The sequence below is a fragment of the Bombus terrestris genome, chromosome 10, assembly GCF_910591885.1.
Source record: "Bombus terrestris chromosome 10, iyBomTerr1.2, whole genome shotgun sequence".
Lineage (NCBI taxonomy): Eukaryota > Metazoa > Arthropoda > Insecta > Hymenoptera > Apidae > Bombus > Bombus terrestris.
The window spans coordinates 3,981,142-3,999,456 of record NC_063278.1 but is presented as its reverse complement, the minus strand read 5'-3'; the positions used below and the strand labels follow the sequence as shown (position 1 = coordinate 3,999,456).

The 18,315-nt window shown below is 28.0% G+C and overlaps 5 protein-coding genes across 9 annotated transcripts; 2 read left to right on the top strand and 3 right to left on the bottom strand.

Moving 5' to 3' along the window:
- Positions 1-50: 50 nt before the first annotated feature.
- On the bottom strand, positions 51-5,038 carry LOC105666154 (WD repeat-containing protein WRAP73). 2 transcript variants are annotated; one of them, XM_012312754.3, is made up of 7 exons: positions 4,811-5,036; positions 4,464-4,646; positions 4,217-4,393; positions 896-1,165; positions 647-800; positions 372-581; positions 51-306 (listed from the first exon to the last, which is right to left on the bottom strand). In XM_012312754.3, exons 1-7 carry the CDS (start codon positions 4,973-4,975, stop codon positions 104-106), a joined length of 1,362 nt encoding a protein of 453 aa, XP_012168144.1. In that variant the 5' UTR covers positions 4,976-5,036; the 3' UTR covers positions 51-103. The 2 variants fall into 2 exon arrangements, with proteins under 2 accessions (XP_012168144.1, XP_012168145.1); XM_012312755.3 differs by lacking the exon at positions 896-1,165 and having other exon boundaries at positions 4,811-5,038.
- On the top strand, positions 1,393-4,229 carry LOC100643977 (elongator complex protein 2). The gene is made up of 2 exons (XM_012312753.3): positions 1,393-2,931; positions 3,013-4,229. The coding sequence occupies exons 1-2, from the start codon at positions 1,742-1,744 to the stop codon at positions 4,145-4,147; spliced, it is 2,325 nt and encodes a 774-aa protein (XP_012168143.1). The 5' UTR covers positions 1,393-1,741; the 3' UTR covers positions 4,148-4,229.
- Positions 4,956-11,430, top strand: LOC100643370 (condensin complex subunit 1). Of its 2 annotated transcripts, none has more exons than XM_048409525.1 (22): positions 4,956-5,060; positions 5,360-5,529; positions 5,603-5,737; positions 5,839-6,017; positions 6,107-6,246; positions 6,355-6,436; positions 6,525-6,587; positions 6,661-6,894; positions 6,970-7,302; positions 7,382-7,574; positions 7,655-7,971; positions 8,051-8,443; positions 8,528-8,772; positions 8,851-8,971; positions 9,042-9,353; positions 9,421-9,548; positions 9,627-9,881; positions 9,964-10,236; positions 10,314-10,456; positions 10,553-10,873; positions 10,945-11,040; positions 11,107-11,430. In XM_048409525.1, exons 2-22 carry the CDS (start codon positions 5,415-5,417, stop codon positions 11,283-11,285), a joined length of 4,257 nt encoding a protein of 1,418 aa, XP_048265482.1. In that variant the 5' UTR covers positions 4,956-5,060; positions 5,360-5,414; the 3' UTR covers positions 11,286-11,430. The 2 variants fall into 2 exon arrangements, with proteins under 2 accessions (XP_048265482.1, XP_012168146.1); XM_012312756.3 differs by lacking the exon at positions 4,956-5,060 and adding an exon at positions 5,192-5,283.
- Positions 11,431-11,722: 292 nt separating this feature from the next.
- LOC100643701 (regulator of nonsense transcripts 3A) lies at positions 11,723-15,915 on the bottom strand. The gene is made up of 6 exons (XM_048409522.1): positions 15,623-15,915; positions 14,748-15,162; positions 14,501-14,652; positions 12,655-13,324; positions 12,273-12,559; positions 11,723-12,172 (listed from the first exon to the last, which is right to left on the bottom strand). Exons 1-6 carry the CDS (start codon positions 15,743-15,745, stop codon positions 11,957-11,959), a joined length of 1,863 nt encoding a protein of 620 aa, XP_048265479.1. The 5' UTR covers positions 15,746-15,915; the 3' UTR covers positions 11,723-11,956.
- Positions 15,916-16,134: 219 nt separating this feature from the next.
- On the bottom strand, positions 16,135-18,295 carry LOC100644096 (transmembrane protein 43 homolog). Of its 3 annotated transcripts, XM_012312758.3 has the most exons (7): positions 18,155-18,295; positions 18,021-18,096; positions 17,685-17,870; positions 17,359-17,591; positions 16,990-17,290; positions 16,711-16,916; positions 16,135-16,643 (listed from the first exon to the last, which is right to left on the bottom strand). In XM_012312758.3, exons 2-7 carry the CDS (start codon positions 18,033-18,035, stop codon positions 16,361-16,363), a joined length of 1,224 nt encoding a protein of 407 aa, XP_012168148.1. In that variant the 5' UTR covers positions 18,036-18,096; positions 18,155-18,295; the 3' UTR covers positions 16,135-16,360. The 3 variants fall into 3 exon arrangements, with proteins under 3 accessions (XP_012168148.1, XP_020720653.1, XP_048265481.1); XM_020864994.2 differs by lacking the exon at positions 18,021-18,096; XM_048409524.1 differs by having other exon boundaries at positions 18,021-18,163.
- Between the last annotated feature and the right edge of the window lie 20 nt (positions 18,296-18,315).

The window sequence follows — 18,315 nt, the reverse complement described above, 5'->3', positions numbered from 1 at the left end:
ATTTTGAATTTTATTTTTTGTTTTATTATTTTTTTAAATGTTACTAAAAGTAAAAAGATAAATATGCATTTATTTATTATTCGAATGTTATTCGAATAGTTCATCATTTATTTTCAATTTGATAAATAATCGCCTTATTATAACCACAAAGCAATAAGGAATTTCCCCCAGGATGCCATCGTGCATCTAATACCGTAATATTTCGTGAAATTGATATACAACTCGCATTATGTGGTGTCCATTCAAATATATGCGCACACTCGCAAAATATTAAAAGGTGAGCGCGTGTAGGATTCCATCTTGCAGCTAAATTAAATTTTTAATATAATTTGATATTGCACAGAGAAAATATATATTGTTGAAATACTCACCTACGATAGTATTTTCAAGAAGTAAATAATCAAGATAATCATCAATAATATTCCATATCCACAATGTTGTAGGATAAAGTTGATGTTTCACGGCCAAGTATTGCCCGCAAAAACTAAATTTTAAAATATCAAATTTTGCAATTGACAATCTCTCAATAATATTCTTCCTTCCTATTTTTATATTTACTGGTCGTTCCGATTTCTCTTCCACTATAAAAATCGACTTTCTTAAATATCAATTATATTTATATAAACGTCTATAAAAAATTACTTACAAACATGTCTATCGTAATAACTTGTATTTTTATTCGAAAATTTTGGTTGAATTATACGTTCTTCATATACCTTATTCAAATAATTTTCTTGAATTACGGGTTCAAGATATAATTGCAAAAGTGGTTTCCATGTCACATGATTTAACAGTAAGATCTACAATACAAATACTTTTACTGAAATATTACTATAAATGTTTGCAGTAATATAAAAGTACAGTTTAATCTACCAAGATATATAAAATTATAAACCATTTCATTAAATCCTATTACAGCTAATAACTGTCCACTGGGCATCCACGTTACATTTTCGATTCCTTTTAAACACGTATAATTTGCACATTCCACTTGAGATAAATTTACAGTTTGTGTAGGAGAGAATACTGCGATATCTCTTTCGAATATACTCGAATAAATAATTAATTTTGCTTCGTCGCTAAAGGAAGACCAAATACATAATAATTCGCTATTTGGAGACCAGCATAATCCATCAATGCTACTTAAACGACCACATATTAATTTCTAAAATTAAAAGATTTCAATGTTATGTAGAAAACTCTAGATATCATTATAAAGCTTTTATCATTTTTTTTTTATAAATCTTATTATAAAAATCTAATTAATTCTTTTACATTAAATTTTATTAGCATCAGATTGTATTTACGGACTTTTTAAAAAATTCTTCCTTATTTTGTAAATATAAATAAAAATACAATATTGTTTCAGCTAAATTCACCTAATGATTAAAATTTACTAAAAAGGTAGAGTCAGATTAGATTATGTTAAGTTAAAAAAGCATTGAATCTTTTAAATGTTTCCTTATTTTCTGACAAAAAAGACAAAAGCCAAATAATCAAAACTAAAGAAAGTCATTAAACTACATAATTATCATGTTAAAAAAAACGCAAGATAAAAGAAAAATATAAGCAAAAGAAATTGGTAATAAAAATATAGACGAAATTCATATCTATAGTAGTAGCAATATAATAACCTTTCATGGTTTGAAATGAACGAAGACAGTACGCATAGTGCACTTGTGTATGACTTTTGAGGTTAAGTTAATGTTTTGATAATTAATTTATTTATTAAAAGCAAGATATGACAACGAGTTACATATCGTGTGCCTGCAATAGAGTTCCACATTCGGTTGATTGGGGAAAAAATGGACTCATTTGTTTTGCAGCATGTCATGCAGTTGCAATTTATAATCCGTATATTTCAAAAATTGGAAAAATAACGCACACTCTTCACCGACACAAAGATCGTATTAATACTGTACGATGGCTTAAACGAAGAGATGCGAAACCCGAATCAGAGCTATTATCAAGCTCAGTAGATGGAACAGCTATTATTTGGAGTAAAAGAAATGAATCATTTAAATGTAACTCTATCATAGGAGTTGATGATACTCTAATCTTTTGCAACTCATTATACATTTCTGATCATGACTCCCTAAATGAGGAAACATCTGCAAAATTGATAATATGTACTGGGTCTGTTAAAGGAGATCTAAGAATATGGTTAAGAGATATGGATGATAATGTAAAATGTTTACAAACGCTTACATTTGATAAGAAATTACCAATAGAAGCTTGTTTTTCCTTCTTGCCAAATAAGCATTTACCACTTCTGGCTATTGCAATAGAAAATTTTACAATTGAATTGTATGTAACTAATTGTAATATCATAGAAGAATCATATTTTGAAAAAGTTCAAGTTTTAGTTGGGCATGAAGATTGGGTACGATGTATGGACTTTAATTGCGATACAAATCACAGTATTTTGCTTGCAAGTGGATCTCAAGATGCCATGATACGATTATGGAAAATTTCTGCAAATAGTACAGAATTTTCAAATGATGAGTTACATCAAAAAGAACAAGTGTTTACGGCTAATGGCATAAAATATAATATTACTTTAGAATCTATCCTTTATGGTCATGAAGGATGGGTTTATGGCGTACATTGGTATCCGTTACAGCTTGATAATAAGAATAGAATTTTAAGATTATTATCTTGCTCATTAGATAAATCTATGATTATATGGGAGCCAGATGAAGTAACTGGGATTTGGTCTGAAAAAGTAAGAGTGGGTGAAGTTGGTGGCAATTTAATGGGTTTTTATGGTTGTAAATTTAGTGATAATGGATTAAATATATTAGCACACGGTTACCAAGGATCATTTCATATTTGGGAATATTCAAATATTGTAAAAAATTGGATTCCAAAGTCTAAACCAAGCGGTCACTTTAGTGAAGTGATTGATCTTTGCTGGGATCCAAATGGAAGGTTTGTATTCAAAATTATATATATTAAAAATATATACACATAATTCATCAAAACAATATACAATTACACATTGCATTACAGGTTTCTAATTACTGCAAGTACAGATCAGACAACAAGAATTCATGCAGCTTGGAAAAATGAAACAGAATTTTGGCATGAAATTGGACGTCCACAAGTTCATGGATATGATATGTCTTGTTTGGTTATGCTAACCCCTTATATGTTTGCTTCAGGAGCAGAAGAAAAGGTTGTACGTATATTTACAGCACCAACAACATTTAGGAACTGTTTAATGAAGATTGCCAATGTTGATGATTTCAAAAATATGGTGGCTGATAGTGCATCAGTACCTGCTCTTGGACTAACAAATAAGGCAACATTTGAAGATAATATCGCAATTGAAGATATAGAAGTTAATAAGTTTAGAAATGAGGATTATACTCCTCCAACAGAAGAAGAGTTAATGCAAAATACACTATGGCCAGAGTTACAAAAGCTTTATGGCCATGGATATGAAATATTCTCTATAGCTGCCAGACATGATGGATCATTATTGGCAACTGCATGTAAATCAACATCACCAGAACATTCTGCAATATTATTGTGGAGTACAAATACATGGATCCAAGTTCAGAAACTTATGTCTCATCAATTAACTATAACACAAATGGAATTTTCACCCAATAACAAATATCTACTATCTGTTTCCAGAGACAGAAGATGGTCATTGTTCGAATGTAAAGACAATATGTATACTTTAATTGCAGCTAGTCTAAAAAAAGATAGTCTTCATACTCGTATAATATGGTGTTGTTCATGGACATATGATTCATCCTTCTTTGCAACAGGTTCCAGGGATGGAAAAATTGGGATTTGGAATCCAAACTTTACAGATGATAAAATTGTTCCAATTACATCCTTGGATGTAAAAGTTTCAGTTACAGCACTTGCATTTTCATTACAGAAGATTTCTCAAGATTTTTATATTTTAGCAATAGGATTTGAGACTGGATGCATAGAAATACAGAAATTAAAAATGTTTTCTAATAATTTTGAATGGGAAAAATACATAATGTATGATACTTCTCAAGCACATCACTTAACTGTTAGAAGGCTTAAATTTCGGCCTCAAAAGGAAGATTTTAATATTTTACAACTAGCAAGTTGTGGATCTGATCATATTATTAAGATATATGACATAGATATTTTGAAATGAAACAATTTGTAAAAAATATTTGTTATTTTTATATATTAAAACCTGAATTATTTGAATTAAACTATTTACCTTGCTTAGTTTCCATGTGTCAGTTTTATAAATTTCTATATTGTCATTACCCTCAATTGAAACTACCACTGCTAGTTTATTACCATCTGGACTAAAATATAATTTATGGAAAGAAGATTTCGTATTTTGTATATGAGTTACACTTTGATCATCCAGAGACCACACAGATATCTGAATCTGAGTATTTTAGTAATCTTAATATATTGAAGCATGAATTCATTTAATATCGATCACATTTATTACTTACATTAAAATCTGACAACGTCAAAATGTATTTACTATCTGGAGACCAACTAACACTTTCTAAACCAGCACTGCCTTCAATCAATTTGTATTTCCATTCAGGATAACGAATGGAATATACTTGAATAATAGCTTTCTTTATATTTGCACATAGTATGTATTCAGTATTTCTAGACCACTCCAAATACTGTGATAAAAAAAAAATGAATGTAATAAAAAACGAATTCTGGTATTATAAACACTTTATTTCTTTTACAGTATATAATTCACATTTCACAGTATTAAATATATAATAACAAAAATTAAAATAATAATTGTCTATATATTATCTGTTTAAACATATACACTAACCTCGATTATATCTGGAAATATGAATGAATGAATGGTGTCGAATTTCTTGTAACCTTTTATTGTTAAATTTGTTTGATATGCAGTTGCAAGAAATCTTCCATCCTTAGAAAAATCACATAATTGATTATTTACTCGTATTAAATCATTTTCTACCTCTAATGACATCGCGTCACTGTTAAATTATAACGTATTTTTTAAAAATTCAGCTTCGCCAACACAAAGAACTGCGATATGATCTGGAAGAAAATGCGTAAGGATTTATTAAATCAATTTAATAAAAAACAAAATAGTTTCAATATCTAAGATAAAGATCTAAAGAATATTTAACGCGCAATATTTTCCTATTATGTATATAATCCGATATAATATATAAATATGTAAATACAGAAAAATATAAATTTATGTTTAATATGTTGGTTATAATGAATTTGAAAAGATAGTTGCAAACACAGTCACAATATACAAGCGTTCGTGTATGTGGTGTCTGATTACAAATATTATTATAGTTCGTATTTTTATAAAATATTATACAAACTCCTAAATTTTCAGATTTATAAATGAAGTGGTAATTTTCCAAAAAGCTATATATTAATAATCAATTAAAATGATCAAAGACTTTATTATTCCTGTAAATAAAGATGAACTTTTACAAAGTCGGAGTGGACAATATTTTGTTAAAGAAATCGTTCCAATACGATTGTTACCACAAGCTCTAGATGGTATTTCATAAATTTTACATATCTCTATACATTACTTTCAGTATTTGTTACAGTAATTTTAATCTTACTGCAGAGATTCGATCAGCACTCCAAGCAAATGGAGCCAGTTTCATTTTAGACCATTTTAATACATTTTTCTCTATAATTGTTCATGGAAATAAAGTTGAATCAGCAATTATTATGCGTGCCTTTACCAGAATTCAAAAAGGTAACAAAATTCTTTTATTGTGGTTACTATATATTATAATTATTTAAATTATTACATTGCATATAACTGGTAATATTAACTTCAATTATTATTTTATGAAGGTATTGAAATGTTAGTACTTGATATGGAAAGTATATTTGAAAGAGGAAATGAGTTGGAAGAGGAACATAGATTGAGTTTGTTAAATATAAATAAAATGCTGGCATATTTATTTTCTTGGTTTATTTGCTATATAGATGATGAGGTTTTTAAAGATGTATATGATAAATTAATAGGAAAAGTATGTTATCTATAATTTAATTGTATTAATTATGTTAATAATTCCTTTTTATAAATAATATTTTCATGTTAATATTGTTTCATTCACAGCGTAAAAAATCTACAAAGTCAGATATGGAAGATGAGTGGGAAAATAGTAGAGAGAAAGCATTAGAGTACATCTATAGATTGTTACAATTACCATTATCAAAACTTTGGCAACCTCCTATCGTAGAAGACTCATTTATTGTGTATGTTTATACGCATTAATCATAAAAAATATTTGTTTACATTAGTTATAATTTAAGCAATTATTTTAATATATATATAAGATAAATATATGATTTCTTATATTTTAGATTATTCACTAAAGTATGTTATAAAATTTTGGAACAATGTAAAGATTCAAAACAGAAATCCCTGAGGCAAACTATTTTTGAGGTACAATTTTACATATTCTATCAAGTTATTTTTAATTAAATTTGATTTTAATTGTTTTGATATTTAATTATTAATTTTTTTAAAAAAGATTTTAGGTACTTCAATTAAAAAATATAATCATGGTATAAGCTGTGTGATAAGAATTATTCAGGTATATATATCAATAATTAAAAGTTTTGTTTCAATATAAAGATATACTAAGTGACTAAATTTCAATATTATAGTTAGTGAAAATACATGATGCATTAGCATCTCACATGGCTGTTGGAGTTATTCATATGATTAATGATTGTGGTTGTAATGGTTTAGTGAAAGAAATAATGAAAGAGATTGATCAAAGTGAATTATCTGAACTTGACAGTCGTAATATATCAATATTCTTAGAGACTATTGCTGCTTCAGCACCAAATCTCATAATTCCTATTCTTGATGATGTGATGGATTATTTGGGTAGCGAGGTAGCCCATTTTACATTAGTTCAACTATAAAAGTACATATTACATTTATTTAATATTTATTACTACTGTGTTTAGCATTATGCTATGAGAAACTGTACTATTAGTATTATACGTGAGGTTGTACAAAAAGCATTGACTGGAGATGATCTTACTCAAGAACAGAAGGATCGACGTGATGAGTGCCTCAATAACTTAGAAGAACATATTCTTGATAATAATGCTTATGTCAGATCAAAAGTTTTACAAGTTTGGCAACATTTATGTTGTGAAGGAGCTATTCCACTAGCAAGACAAGGAAAACTTTTAGCTACTATTGCATTACGTTTAGAAGATAAAAGTGCAAATGTACGAAAACATGCATTACAACTAATGCGTGCCTTATTACAAAGCAATCCATTTGCAGGAAAAGTAAGTAGAAAAAATTATGTTTTATATAATTATCTTGAGTTAAAAGTATAATTATATGTAATATGAAATATATTTACAGTTAAATAAAGTAGAAATTTCTAAATCGTTAGAAAAGGAAGAAATAAAATTAAGAAAGTTGCAAACTGAAAGAGTTAGTAAAAGTGCTCGTGGTGACAAACAAAGATTAGAATTATGGAATACTTTACTTCCAGAAATAAGAAAAGCATTAAAAGAAGTTACTGATGATGGAAAGAAAAAGAACAAAAGCCAAGGTGTATATAGAATCTGTATGTTTTGTTTCATTATGACAAATATATCTAATCTAAACGTATATTTTTATTTTACAAATCAGATGATGAAATTGAAGAAGAAGATATTAATTCTGATACAGCGTTTGAACATGTAAGACAATTAATATTAAAAGAAAAAATTCTCGAAGCAGTAACATATTTGTGGAAAGTTTGTATAAAATTAAAACAAAGTCCAGATATAGAAGTTCTTTCTCCTGAAGCAAAAGAAGAATGTCTGTTTTTACTTCTATTGAAAACATTTATGGAATCTGAAAGTAATTTAAATAACATAGAAGAAAATACAGATGCAGTATATCCAACAGATAAAAACAAAGAGGAAGAAGAAATAATATCAAAACGAGTTGTAAATTATTTAAAAGTATGTTTCCAAGCATTTTATGTTAATCATAATAAACTATTCGTTTAAAAATTATATACATAATAATATACCTTTCTAGAATTGTTTGGAATTTGCAACTGAATTAGAGGTTGCTATACCTATGGCGGAAAAATTACTTTTTTCTACTACAGCAACCGATGCTATCGAAGCATGTACTTTACTTGGAATTGCTTATCAATTTGGTGTAGCTGGAGCTGCAGCCGCTATACGTGATGCTTTATTTCAAGTATTTCATCGTGATCAATCAGTACGAAACAATATAGCATTAGTGTATAAAGATATTTACTTAAATAATCATAAAAATCAAAAGTCAAAACGACAAGAGGCTCTTACATGTGTTAAATCATTAATTGATTTATTAAAAGGACTTCAACCAGGTCAAAGTCAAGCTTTAACTCAGCTTATATTAACATGGTATAATAATAAAGATATAGGCAATGACGTATTACAGGTAATGATATAAATATATTATGGTTTTTAATTTTATATGTTTATGTTATAAGCAAGTTACGTATATTTGTAATTTATTTAATAGGTTCTATGGGAAAAATTTTCAATGAAATCATCAGACACAGATTTATTAGATAGCAGATCTGCTTTAATGTTAATAACAATGATAGCTCAAGCTCAAAGCAGTATTATAATTGATAATTTAGAGGTATTAATAAAGGTAGGACTTGGATCACGAGCAAAGACTGATCTTTTATTAGCCAGAGATACATGTAGAGCATTACTAACTATAAAACATATGAGTGATGATATTGAAAAGACACCTGTTAGGTATGTTAAATAATAAGAATTAAATAATTGTTCAAATGCATTCAATAATTATAGTAATGATTAGTGCGTTATTCATAGGTATCCCAATGATCATGAAATGTTCAAAGAAATTCTTATTTTATTAATAGAAAATTTTGCAAATTTAGAAAATGATGGATATATTTCATTTGCAACTGATGCGATTAATGCGATTTATCATGCAAGTATTTTAATGATATAATCTAAATTATATATTTATGCTTCATTAAAACTATATCTTAACATTTCAGTTAGCAAATCAGCCCGATCGCTTAATGAAGCAGTTATTATTACAAATCTGTATTCAGGGAAAATTTAATAATGATTCATCTGAAAATACTGTTCCGTTCTTTTTGTTATCTAAATTATTATATTTAGTTGGACATATTTCAATTAAACAAATGGTACATTTAGATACGTCAGTCTACAAAGAATTAAAAAGAAGAGATACTATACGAAAATTAAAAGAAGGGAAGAATTCAAATAAAAATAATACAAATTTGGATAGATCTCGAAGATCAGTTACTCCCAATTGTGCAAGACAAATACTTCGCAATAAAGAGGTATATAATATTGTTTATAATATATATTTATTTTAAAATTTGTTCAATTATTAATTTTTGTTCTTAGATAAGTATCTTAGAAGATAATGGAGAGGACGCTGTGGAAGGTGCAGCAGAAGATGCAGATGCAGAGTTTATAAATGACATTCTTGAAAATCATATTGTAACTGGAGATGGACTTTTAGTAACATTTGTGTACGTTTTTAATGTCCATACTTTTTACCATACTACAATTATTTATCTGGGTAAATGTCCATATCAAAATTCTTACAGTCCATTAGTATTAGATGTATGCCAATATCATGATAAGTATAACGATGAAGATGTACAAGCTGCTGGAGCTCTAGCTCTCAGTAAAATGATGACAGTGAGTTCCAAGTTTTGTGAAAAATCATTACAACTTTTAATTACAATACTAGAACGTTCACCGTATCCTAATATTCGGGCCAATGTTCTTATTGGGATAAGTGATCTTACAACTAGGTTTCCAAATCAAATTGAACCATGGATGAAACATGTTTATGGCAGGTATTTAAAAAAAGAGCTTAATCAATTTCATTATCCTATTCTACTACCTAGGTTATCTGCCTAAAGCATAATTAATATACAGACTTCGTGATGAAGATATGAATGTAAGAAGTACTTGTGTTCGAGTTTTATCAAGTCTTATAATGAGAGAAATGGTGCGTGTGAGAGGTCAGATATCAGAACTAGCTCTCTGTATAATTGACAAAGATCCTCAAATTCGACAAGATGCAAAGCAATTTTTTAAAGCACTTTCACAAAAAGGCAATGCTCTCTACAATGTGATGCCTGATATATTGTCTCGCTTAACTGATCCTGATTTAGATATAAGGGAATCAGATTTTCAGGAAATTCTGAAGTATGTATATTAGTAAAGAGAAATCATAAAAATACGATAATCTACTGCAATTAATTTATTGTTCAAAATATTTTCAGGTATATTTTGAATTTATTACAAAAAGAAAAACAAGTTGATGCCATTATTGATAAGATTTGTGCTAGATTTAAATTGGCTACGACAGAAAGACAATGGCGTGACTTCGCGTATTGCCTTTCACTTTTACAATTTAGTGCGAAAAGTATAAATAAGAATATATATTTATTTAAAAAGTTAAAAATGCATTTAAAATTTTGTGAAATATCATTTTTTTCTATAATTAATGAATTCTATTTAGGTATACATCGTCTCATTGAAAGTTTACCTTTACTGAAAGACAAAATTCATCATAAACAAGTTTTAAAAGCATTACAGTCTGTTATTGAACAAACAAAGAAAAAACCAAATACAAAAGTAGCATGTATAGAATTGGAAGAAAAAATAGAAGAACTTCTTAAAGGAAAAGACAAGGTAAATGAAGATGATAGTGAAGTAATGCCACCACCACCAGTGCCAAAATTAAGAAAGCGCAATAGTAGACGCAGAAAACGTAGTAGTAGCGAGGAAGAAGAGGATGATAATATTGATAGTGATCCTGATCCAGCACCCGTAACAAAAAGTATATTTCTTCCTATATGAAAATAGTTACTTAAAGTTACATATTTATTACCTAACATGTAATTGTTTTAGCAAAAAGTTCTAAAAAACTAAAATCGCCTGAAGATAAATCGAGTTCCGATTCAGATTCAGATAATGGTGTATCAATGAAAACTTCTAGAAAACAATGTATGTATTATCTTGCTAAATGAATAATCTTTTCATTATATTTAATAGTTATTTCTTTCATATTAGCTACAGTGAATACACCAGCAATAAGTGTTTCAAGATTAAGTCGAAAGAAGCGTGTTAGTTCAGTTTCAACCGCACCATCACCGTCGCCATCACGGAAAAAAAATAAACAGATTAGAACGTCAATGCGTTCTTCACAAAGATATTCACTACGTTTATCTCAATCAAAACAAAACCATTAAAGTTTGCATATATGTATAGATATATCTCATTTTGTAATTTGTTATGTAGCTTAAGTTCAGGAAGTAAAGCAAGTAAAAAAAATATACTTTTATATCTTGACCATTTTAATAAAAATCGAATAAAATATAAAAATATTTTTTATAATTGTACTTCTTTTTCTTAATAGCATCAAATATAAAATGAAATTAATGTAAATTAATTTCCTTCATAAAAATCTTGTTAATGTTAAAATATTACCTCTATCTTAATTTTTAATCTCTTCTCCTTTTAGAAAATATTACGAAAAAGTATAGCGATTTTATATAAAATGTAAAATATTATTATAGAAAAATTTATTTTAATGATAATTATGAACACGATGCAACACTTAGATGATTAATGATAATAGTATAAAATATATATATCGCAACAAAAGGGTTAAACAGAAAATAATGTATTACATATATCAAATTACTTAATATGGAAAGTTTTATACATCTGCAGCTACATGGATTTTCCAGTAGTAAGTGTACACTGTGTAACACTGTATTTTATTATGCATTTGTGTATAATAAGATACACTATGTGATATTGTATGTCGTGAGAAAGACTAGTGTAAAAACCTTATATATTAATACAGTTTCAACATATATATCACTGATGTTAAGAAAAGATTTCCACTTAGTGATTATTATACCAAATCACGACTAATGCTACGTTTAAACGTCATAGATCGCACTTCAGTTCCAGGTTTTCCTGATTTACAAAGATTATTAGAATTGGGGTTTGGAGTAGGACTTTGCGAAAGTGATGCTCTCTCATCGTTAGTATTAGATTTTTCTCGTTCTAATCTTTGTTTGCTAAATTTTCCCATTCCAGGCCGATAGATCTCCATGGTAGGACGATCCTATTATTTTATAATAAACAATATTTTTATAAATAATTAATTGAAGTTAAATAAAAATTAAATAACATTTTTAATATTTTAAGGAAGAAAAAATACACACTTTGTTTCTAATTCGACGTTCTAATCGTGGATCCTTTTTATCTTTTTCTTTATCTTCATTTTCAGTCTTTTGTAAGTTATTTTGATCGCCTCCATCTAAAGATTTGTGCCTCCTTAAACAATTTCCATCTCCTGTACCACCTTCCCCTCCACTTTCAAGTGAACTCCGCCTTTTTGTGACTTTTGAATCCTTCTTTTCTTCAGATTCATCATCTTCATTAATTTCTTTATTAATATCTTCATTGGATTTTGATTTCTCAATGTCTTTGTTACTTTCAACAGTTGTTTCTATAAGTAATAACATATTAGTATTTTACAAGTAAGACATTTATATGTACTAGAATCTTCTATTTCATTTAATTTTAATATGATAGGATTTCTACCTGTCCTTTTCTGATCCCTTGTCCCAAAATCATGCACAGGATCTTCTATTAGAACCTTTCTTTCGTTAGTTTCTTGTTTCTCTTTTCCTTTATTATATTTAGCATCCTCCTTATCACCCATAGCTTCGTCATTTTCTTTAATATTTTCATACAAATCAATTGATGGTTCTTTCTTTTGGAATTCTTCATCTTCACTTCTTAATTTCGTACTATTTTCTGTATCAACACTAAATTCTACATTCTGTTTTTTGGTTTCGGCAAGCCTTTTTTTTTCTTGCCTCATTTTTTCGTAACTTTTACCTCGTTTTTCCTCAATCTTTCGTTCCCTAGAATCTTTAGTATCTTCTTTAAAATCATATTTTCTATCATCTTTTCCATCAAATCTTCTATCATCTTTTATACCATCTCTTTCTTCACGTCTTCCATATATCTTTTTATCTTCATGTCGTCTTTGATGTTTTATATCTCTATCTTTATTTCTATCTTCGATTCTTTCCCTATATCCCTTTGTTATTGCTTTGGAATCTCGATCACGCGGTACCTTGTCACGTAATTTATCCTCTTTCTTAATACGATTTTTTATATCTTTGGGTGAAAGTTTATCCTTTTCCTCCCTATTTTCTTTATTATCTTTACACATTTCTTTATCAAGATCTGGATTTTTCAATACCTATAACAAAGTTAAATATTTATTTTAAGTAAAATATCTTTACTGATCTTAATATTAATAAATTTTAATGGAGTTAGGCATATGATAATTGAAATAATAAATTACAATAAAGTAACACAGAATTTTCACATTTTTTTCTAAAAACAGTTTCTTTTACAAAATTTAATGTATACAAATTAAACAATAATAAATTAATTACATCTTAATAAATGTATATAAATTTAGAATACAATATTAAACAGAAACAATACATAGCATTGAACTAGGTCGCATAAGTGTGATGAATAGTTCTTTAATCTTCATGACTTTTTAACATGCGATAAATAAATACATAAAACATGAATTTCCCTGCTAACCACTTGCAGTTCCTACTTCATGAAGTTTTACGATATGCTGGGAATGCTGTTTCACAAGTTTTAAAAGGGTAAAGTTTATGATAGTCAAACACAGCACTACAACTTCTTGACTTTGATACCTCCATTGGTATTTGCATTTTCCAAGTTTTGTGTAAATTAGTAAATTGAGATTTTGATAAAACAGAAAAATAATTTTTATTATTAATATAATGAGATGTGCACTTAGTATTATTATAAATATAATTATTTTTAATATGGTTGTAATTATTTTTTCTGCAATTAGAATCTTTTTCTTTATAATTTTTTTCGTAAATATAAAATAATTTTCGTTGTTTATTAGTGTATTGCCAACGTTCACTAACATGAGGCATACTTCTAACGCAATTTATATATACTTCTGTATTCTCGTTTCTGTAAAATTGTTGTTGTATATTTAACAAAGTTTTGTTAGATCGTGTCATATTTGCAGTACCACTACTGCAAATTTCTTCTTTACATTCATGAGGTATATTTAGATTTTCAGTAGGATGATCAAAAAATATATCTTCTGACTTGACAGTTGGGGAAGTGCAAAGGTAGGAATACTTGGTCTGATTATCTTCAATATTACATGCAGACTGCAGGTTGAAAAGATTAGTATCAGCAAATACAGTAGAGAATATAATACTTAAAATTTAAATTTAATATGTTGCTAAAGGCAATTTCCATTACATATCTGATTAATAATTCCTTTATTCTATACTGTATTTGTCATATTTAGAATTAGTCTATTTAGTAAGTCAAGAATAATAAATGAATACATTATAAAATATAGTGTTACCTTAGATATAATAGGATCTTCCTTTGTCCGCCTCCTTTCTAGATCTCTTCGTCGTCTTTCTTCGCGTTTTTCATCTCTGAGACGTTGTTTCTCCTGCTTACGTTGTTTCACATATTCTAAGAGAGGTGTAGTTGTAACTTTTTTTGGTGTATCTATAATGACAAAACAAATATAAATTCATAAATATACATTTCATACATAAGAGTATGTAATATCTCAGCATGTCAGTTGTTAAAGAATAACTTACTATCAGGTGGTTGATATGAGTACTCTGTTTTTGGCTGTGATATATTAGATTCAGCTTCTTGATTTTTAAGACTTTCTAAGAAACTTATATAATATGGATCTGACTCTATTGTACCACATTTCAAATCTTTCTTTTTTCCTATTCTTTTCTTTGGTAACCTTTGGAAAGGTGCAAATTCTACTACTGCTGGATATTCTGTTCCTTTAGAGTCGACAAATACATAATTGTCAAATTTCTCTCTGAACATAAAAATATCCTGTTGCTCAACAAAGTTAATATATGCACGGGAAAAAGCATATTGTCCCAAAGACATATCAGCTTTTACAAAATAAAGATAATCATGTTCTGGCAATGGAGAAACTTGCTCTAAGAATTGTTCTTGTGTCATAGTTGGAGGTAATCTCCGTATTACTACCTATAAATATATTTTATTTCTTTCATTATGTATATATATATATATATATATGTATTGGTTAAAGTTGAATTAAAATATATAATATGTTATGATTTTTATAATGATTACAAAAATTTATATGAGTTATCACTAACATATTAGTTAAATATTTTTTAGTTTTTATTCAAAAAATAAGATATTAAAGAATGTCACATGACATATAATTGTGTCTTTCATTTCCTATAATAATGTTATATTTACTGTCATATAAAATGTACAATTTGTTGTTTTATATCTGTGAGAGTACTTTATCTGCGATGTATCAAATAAATAGCATCTTTTTACATAATTATGTTATAAATGTTTCAAAAATCGAAATTTTAACTTCGATCGTTGTTCCATTAAATATATCATGTTTGTGTGGTTGAAAAGTATTTTATGGAGGCTCGTAAATTTTCAGCATCATTTTAACCAAATATACCTTAGTCATAGGTCGGCATTTTTCTTTTTTACTATCTTTAACTTTTCCAACATCTGGAGAACTAGTTTGTGCCTCATTTTGTGCGGCTGTCTCAGATTGTTGTGTTTCCTCAGTCATTGTCATCTACATTTATTTAATTTCTTGGCAAATCTGGTCTATTTTGTGTCAATCCGATACACTCTAATCAAAAATAATATTCAAAGCATGCAATTTTTCTTCGAGTCATCAAATTAAACGTTTCCGTTTACAAAGTTTTCGCGGCCATCTTGTTTTACTAAATCGTAAAAATATTATTGGATGGATAGAGGAAAAACAAACTTCCATTCATTAGGGAATTTTTCAATGCACATGTATTTTACATCTAGGGAATAAAATCAAAACGGATATTTATTTCTTGTAAATTATAATATTCAAACTTTCGCAGAATAATATTGCACATTATAAGATTTTTAATTAAGGGTAAGAAAAGGTTATTACTGAAATAACCTAATTCATAAAATTATACAAAGGTATTTAATGTTTACAAAATAATTTATTGCCTACATTTTAGATATTTGTAACTATTAATGACATTTCTATAATATAACAGTTTACGATATAGTTGATGAAATTTAGTATGACTAGATTATAATAACATTTTTTGCTAGATCACACAAAATAAGCACATTGAAGTATAATGAAAAAGAGGATATATGTTAATATATTTACATATGTAAAATATAATTATTTAATAAAAATTCATAGCCTTCTATAATTATCACGGTTTTGAGATTGAGATGCTGATGTTAATGTTGAATAAATAAATGGTAAAATTGATGCTAATGCTAGGCAAAGACCTATTACTGGTCGATACCAAACCCAAGCAAAACCAATTACTAGTAAACTAATAGACATTGATACAGACATTGTTAAAGATTCAACTGCAATAATTCCACATAAGAAAGTTGAATTCAGAATTATTGTCCTTAATATGTTTGCTAAACATGTTGTTGCTAAAAATAGGACTAACCATCCAAGCCCTCTGAAATAATTAGGAATATTATAATAATAAATTTTAAGATTTCGAGGAATATTGAAAATTATGTTACCTAATACTCCACGTACGCCAGTAATTGTGCACATGTTCTAAATGAAACATTTGATCTACTGATATTTTGTGCTTTCGTTGAAGTAAAATTTCTTCTCCATGTGTTGTAATATATGGTACAATAGTTCCTTTTTGTAACATGCCAACTATGGAATATATATCTCCTCCTTTTCCTGCATAGGAAAATTGTATACGTATGTCACCTACCTATAAACAAATAGGTCAATTATTTAGTATATTGTTTTAAGTTCATAATAAATTCAAAGATATAGGTGTATACCTCAGGTTCCCATAAATTAGAGCTATGATAGTATAAACCCGAGTGCATTTTAATATCTCTACTTTCAGGTCTTTCATCACTGGTAACTTCTACAAAATCATTAAAATTCTTTTTCAATTCAGTTCCAAGAGTAAATGCACCAATCTTAACTTCATCTGCAATCTGCACTTGGCTTTTAATAGGCATTTCTTTTGGATTATGATGACCAGTTCTAATATAGAAATGATCTGAATCAACAAGTTTATCTTTCCATTCTGTTGTGTAATAATAATGCTTTTCTTCTTCTGCTACTCCTCCAAAGCTAAATTACATAAATGATAAATTATACAAATTTATTTATAATGAAAAGAAACATGTTTTATAACATACCTTCTTTCTTCTTCTATCTCAACCCATTGGTACATCTGAACTCTGCGTTTCAGTTTCACACTTGATACAATCACGCCATAATCAGGTTCAGTTAATGGTTCTGATATCTTTAATGGACCTGATAAATGTATCAAACGTCCTTCATATTCAGATAATAATTTCATCGTATTTGGGAGCACTGCTACATTATGTAAAGCTTCGTCTAAAGAATGTGCTACTTTCACTGCTCTTCCCTATAATATTATAGATATAGTATACTATAAAGTAAACTACATAATAAATGTAGTTTTAAAATATAAACTTTTCTGTTTAATCAATTCACAAACCTCATTCCAAAATAAAAGGCACATGCCAGTTGCAAACATAATAAGTCCAATAATAGCAGTTAACCATGATTCTCTAAATTGCTCTGAAACTGTTATTGGAATATTTATAGGAGGAGGTTGCCTTCCTCCATTTGTTCGATTTTGATGAATGGGTTCAGTATTTGCCCTTTGGGGTTGCCCATTTTGCTATAAAAGATAATTTTTTATAAATCATGTTATGATGACATGAAGTATATGATACATGAAATACTGCATGAAAATATCATATATGTTATATTAATTAAAAATAAAAGTTAGAACTAAAAGAAAGTAAGCAGTAGTGGTTGTTATGCTTACATTTGTACGATACATTTTAACAGATTACATTATATGGCTGTAAGAACTTCTGACTTATTTATTGTGACTAAATCATCTAAAATAACATTTTATATATAATTTCAGACGAGTGTTGGTTCAAAGTGCGTACATACAATGTGCATTTGTCATGAATCGGTCTGTTCAAAATTAGACTGGTGAATATTGCTCAATGGATTTTACGCATTGTACAATGTTACATTTGGATTCGTGTAACTGCATACAAATCGATTTGTTGTAACTGTTCGATGATACCATAAATCACATGCGTGCGCTC

Excerpts from the sequence above, each read along its gene's own strand:
- LOC100643977 (XM_012312753.3), top strand. The coding sequence starts at position 1,742 with ATGACAACGAGTTACATATCGTGTGCCTGCAATAGAGTTCCACATTCG. Across the intron at positions 2,932-3,012 it reads TGCTGGGATCCAAATGGAAG|GTTTCTAATTACTGCAAGTA; the intron begins GTTTGTATTCAA and ends ATTGCATTACAG.
- LOC105666154 (XM_012312754.3), bottom strand. The coding sequence starts at position 4,975 with ATGTCATTAGAGGTAGAAAATGATTTAATACGAGTAAATAATCAATTA. Across the intron at positions 801-895 it reads TAATAGGATTTAATGAAATG|ATCTTACTGTTAAATCATGT; the intron begins GTTTATAATTTT and ends TTTGTATTGTAG. Across the intron at positions 307-371 it reads TCTTGAAAATACTATCGTAG|CTGCAAGATGGAATCCTACA; the intron begins GTGAGTATTTCA and ends AATTTAATTTAG.
- LOC100644096 (XM_012312758.3), bottom strand. Across the intron at positions 17,592-17,684 it reads GCCTTTTATTTTGGAATGAG|GGAAGAGCAGTGAAAGTAGC; the intron begins GTTTGTGAATTG and ends ATAATATTATAG. Across the intron at positions 16,917-16,989 it reads CTAATTTATGGGAACCTGAG|GTAGGTGACATACGTATACA; the intron begins GTATACACCTAT and ends ATTTGTTTATAG.
- LOC100643370 (XM_048409525.1), top strand. The coding sequence starts at position 5,415 with ATGATCAAAGACTTTATTATTCCTGTAAATAAAGATGAACTTTTACAA. Across the intron at positions 6,588-6,660 it reads GTGTGATAAGAATTATTCAG|TTAGTGAAAATACATGATGC; the intron begins GTATATATATCA and ends TCAATATTATAG. Across the intron at positions 8,444-8,527 it reads TAGGCAATGACGTATTACAG|GTTCTATGGGAAAAATTTTC; the intron begins GTAATGATATAA and ends TTTATTTAATAG.
- LOC100643701 (XM_048409522.1), bottom strand. The coding sequence starts at position 15,745 with ATGACAATGACTGAGGAAACACAACAATCTGAGACAGCCGCACAAAAT. Across the intron at positions 13,325-14,500 it reads AAGATCCTATTATATCTAAG|GTATTGAAAAATCCAGATCT; the intron begins GTAACACTATAT and ends ACTTTGTTATAG. Across the intron at positions 12,173-12,272 it reads AACGTCGAATTAGAAACAAA|GATCGTCCTACCATGGAGAT; the intron begins GTGTGTATTTTT and ends ATAAAATAATAG.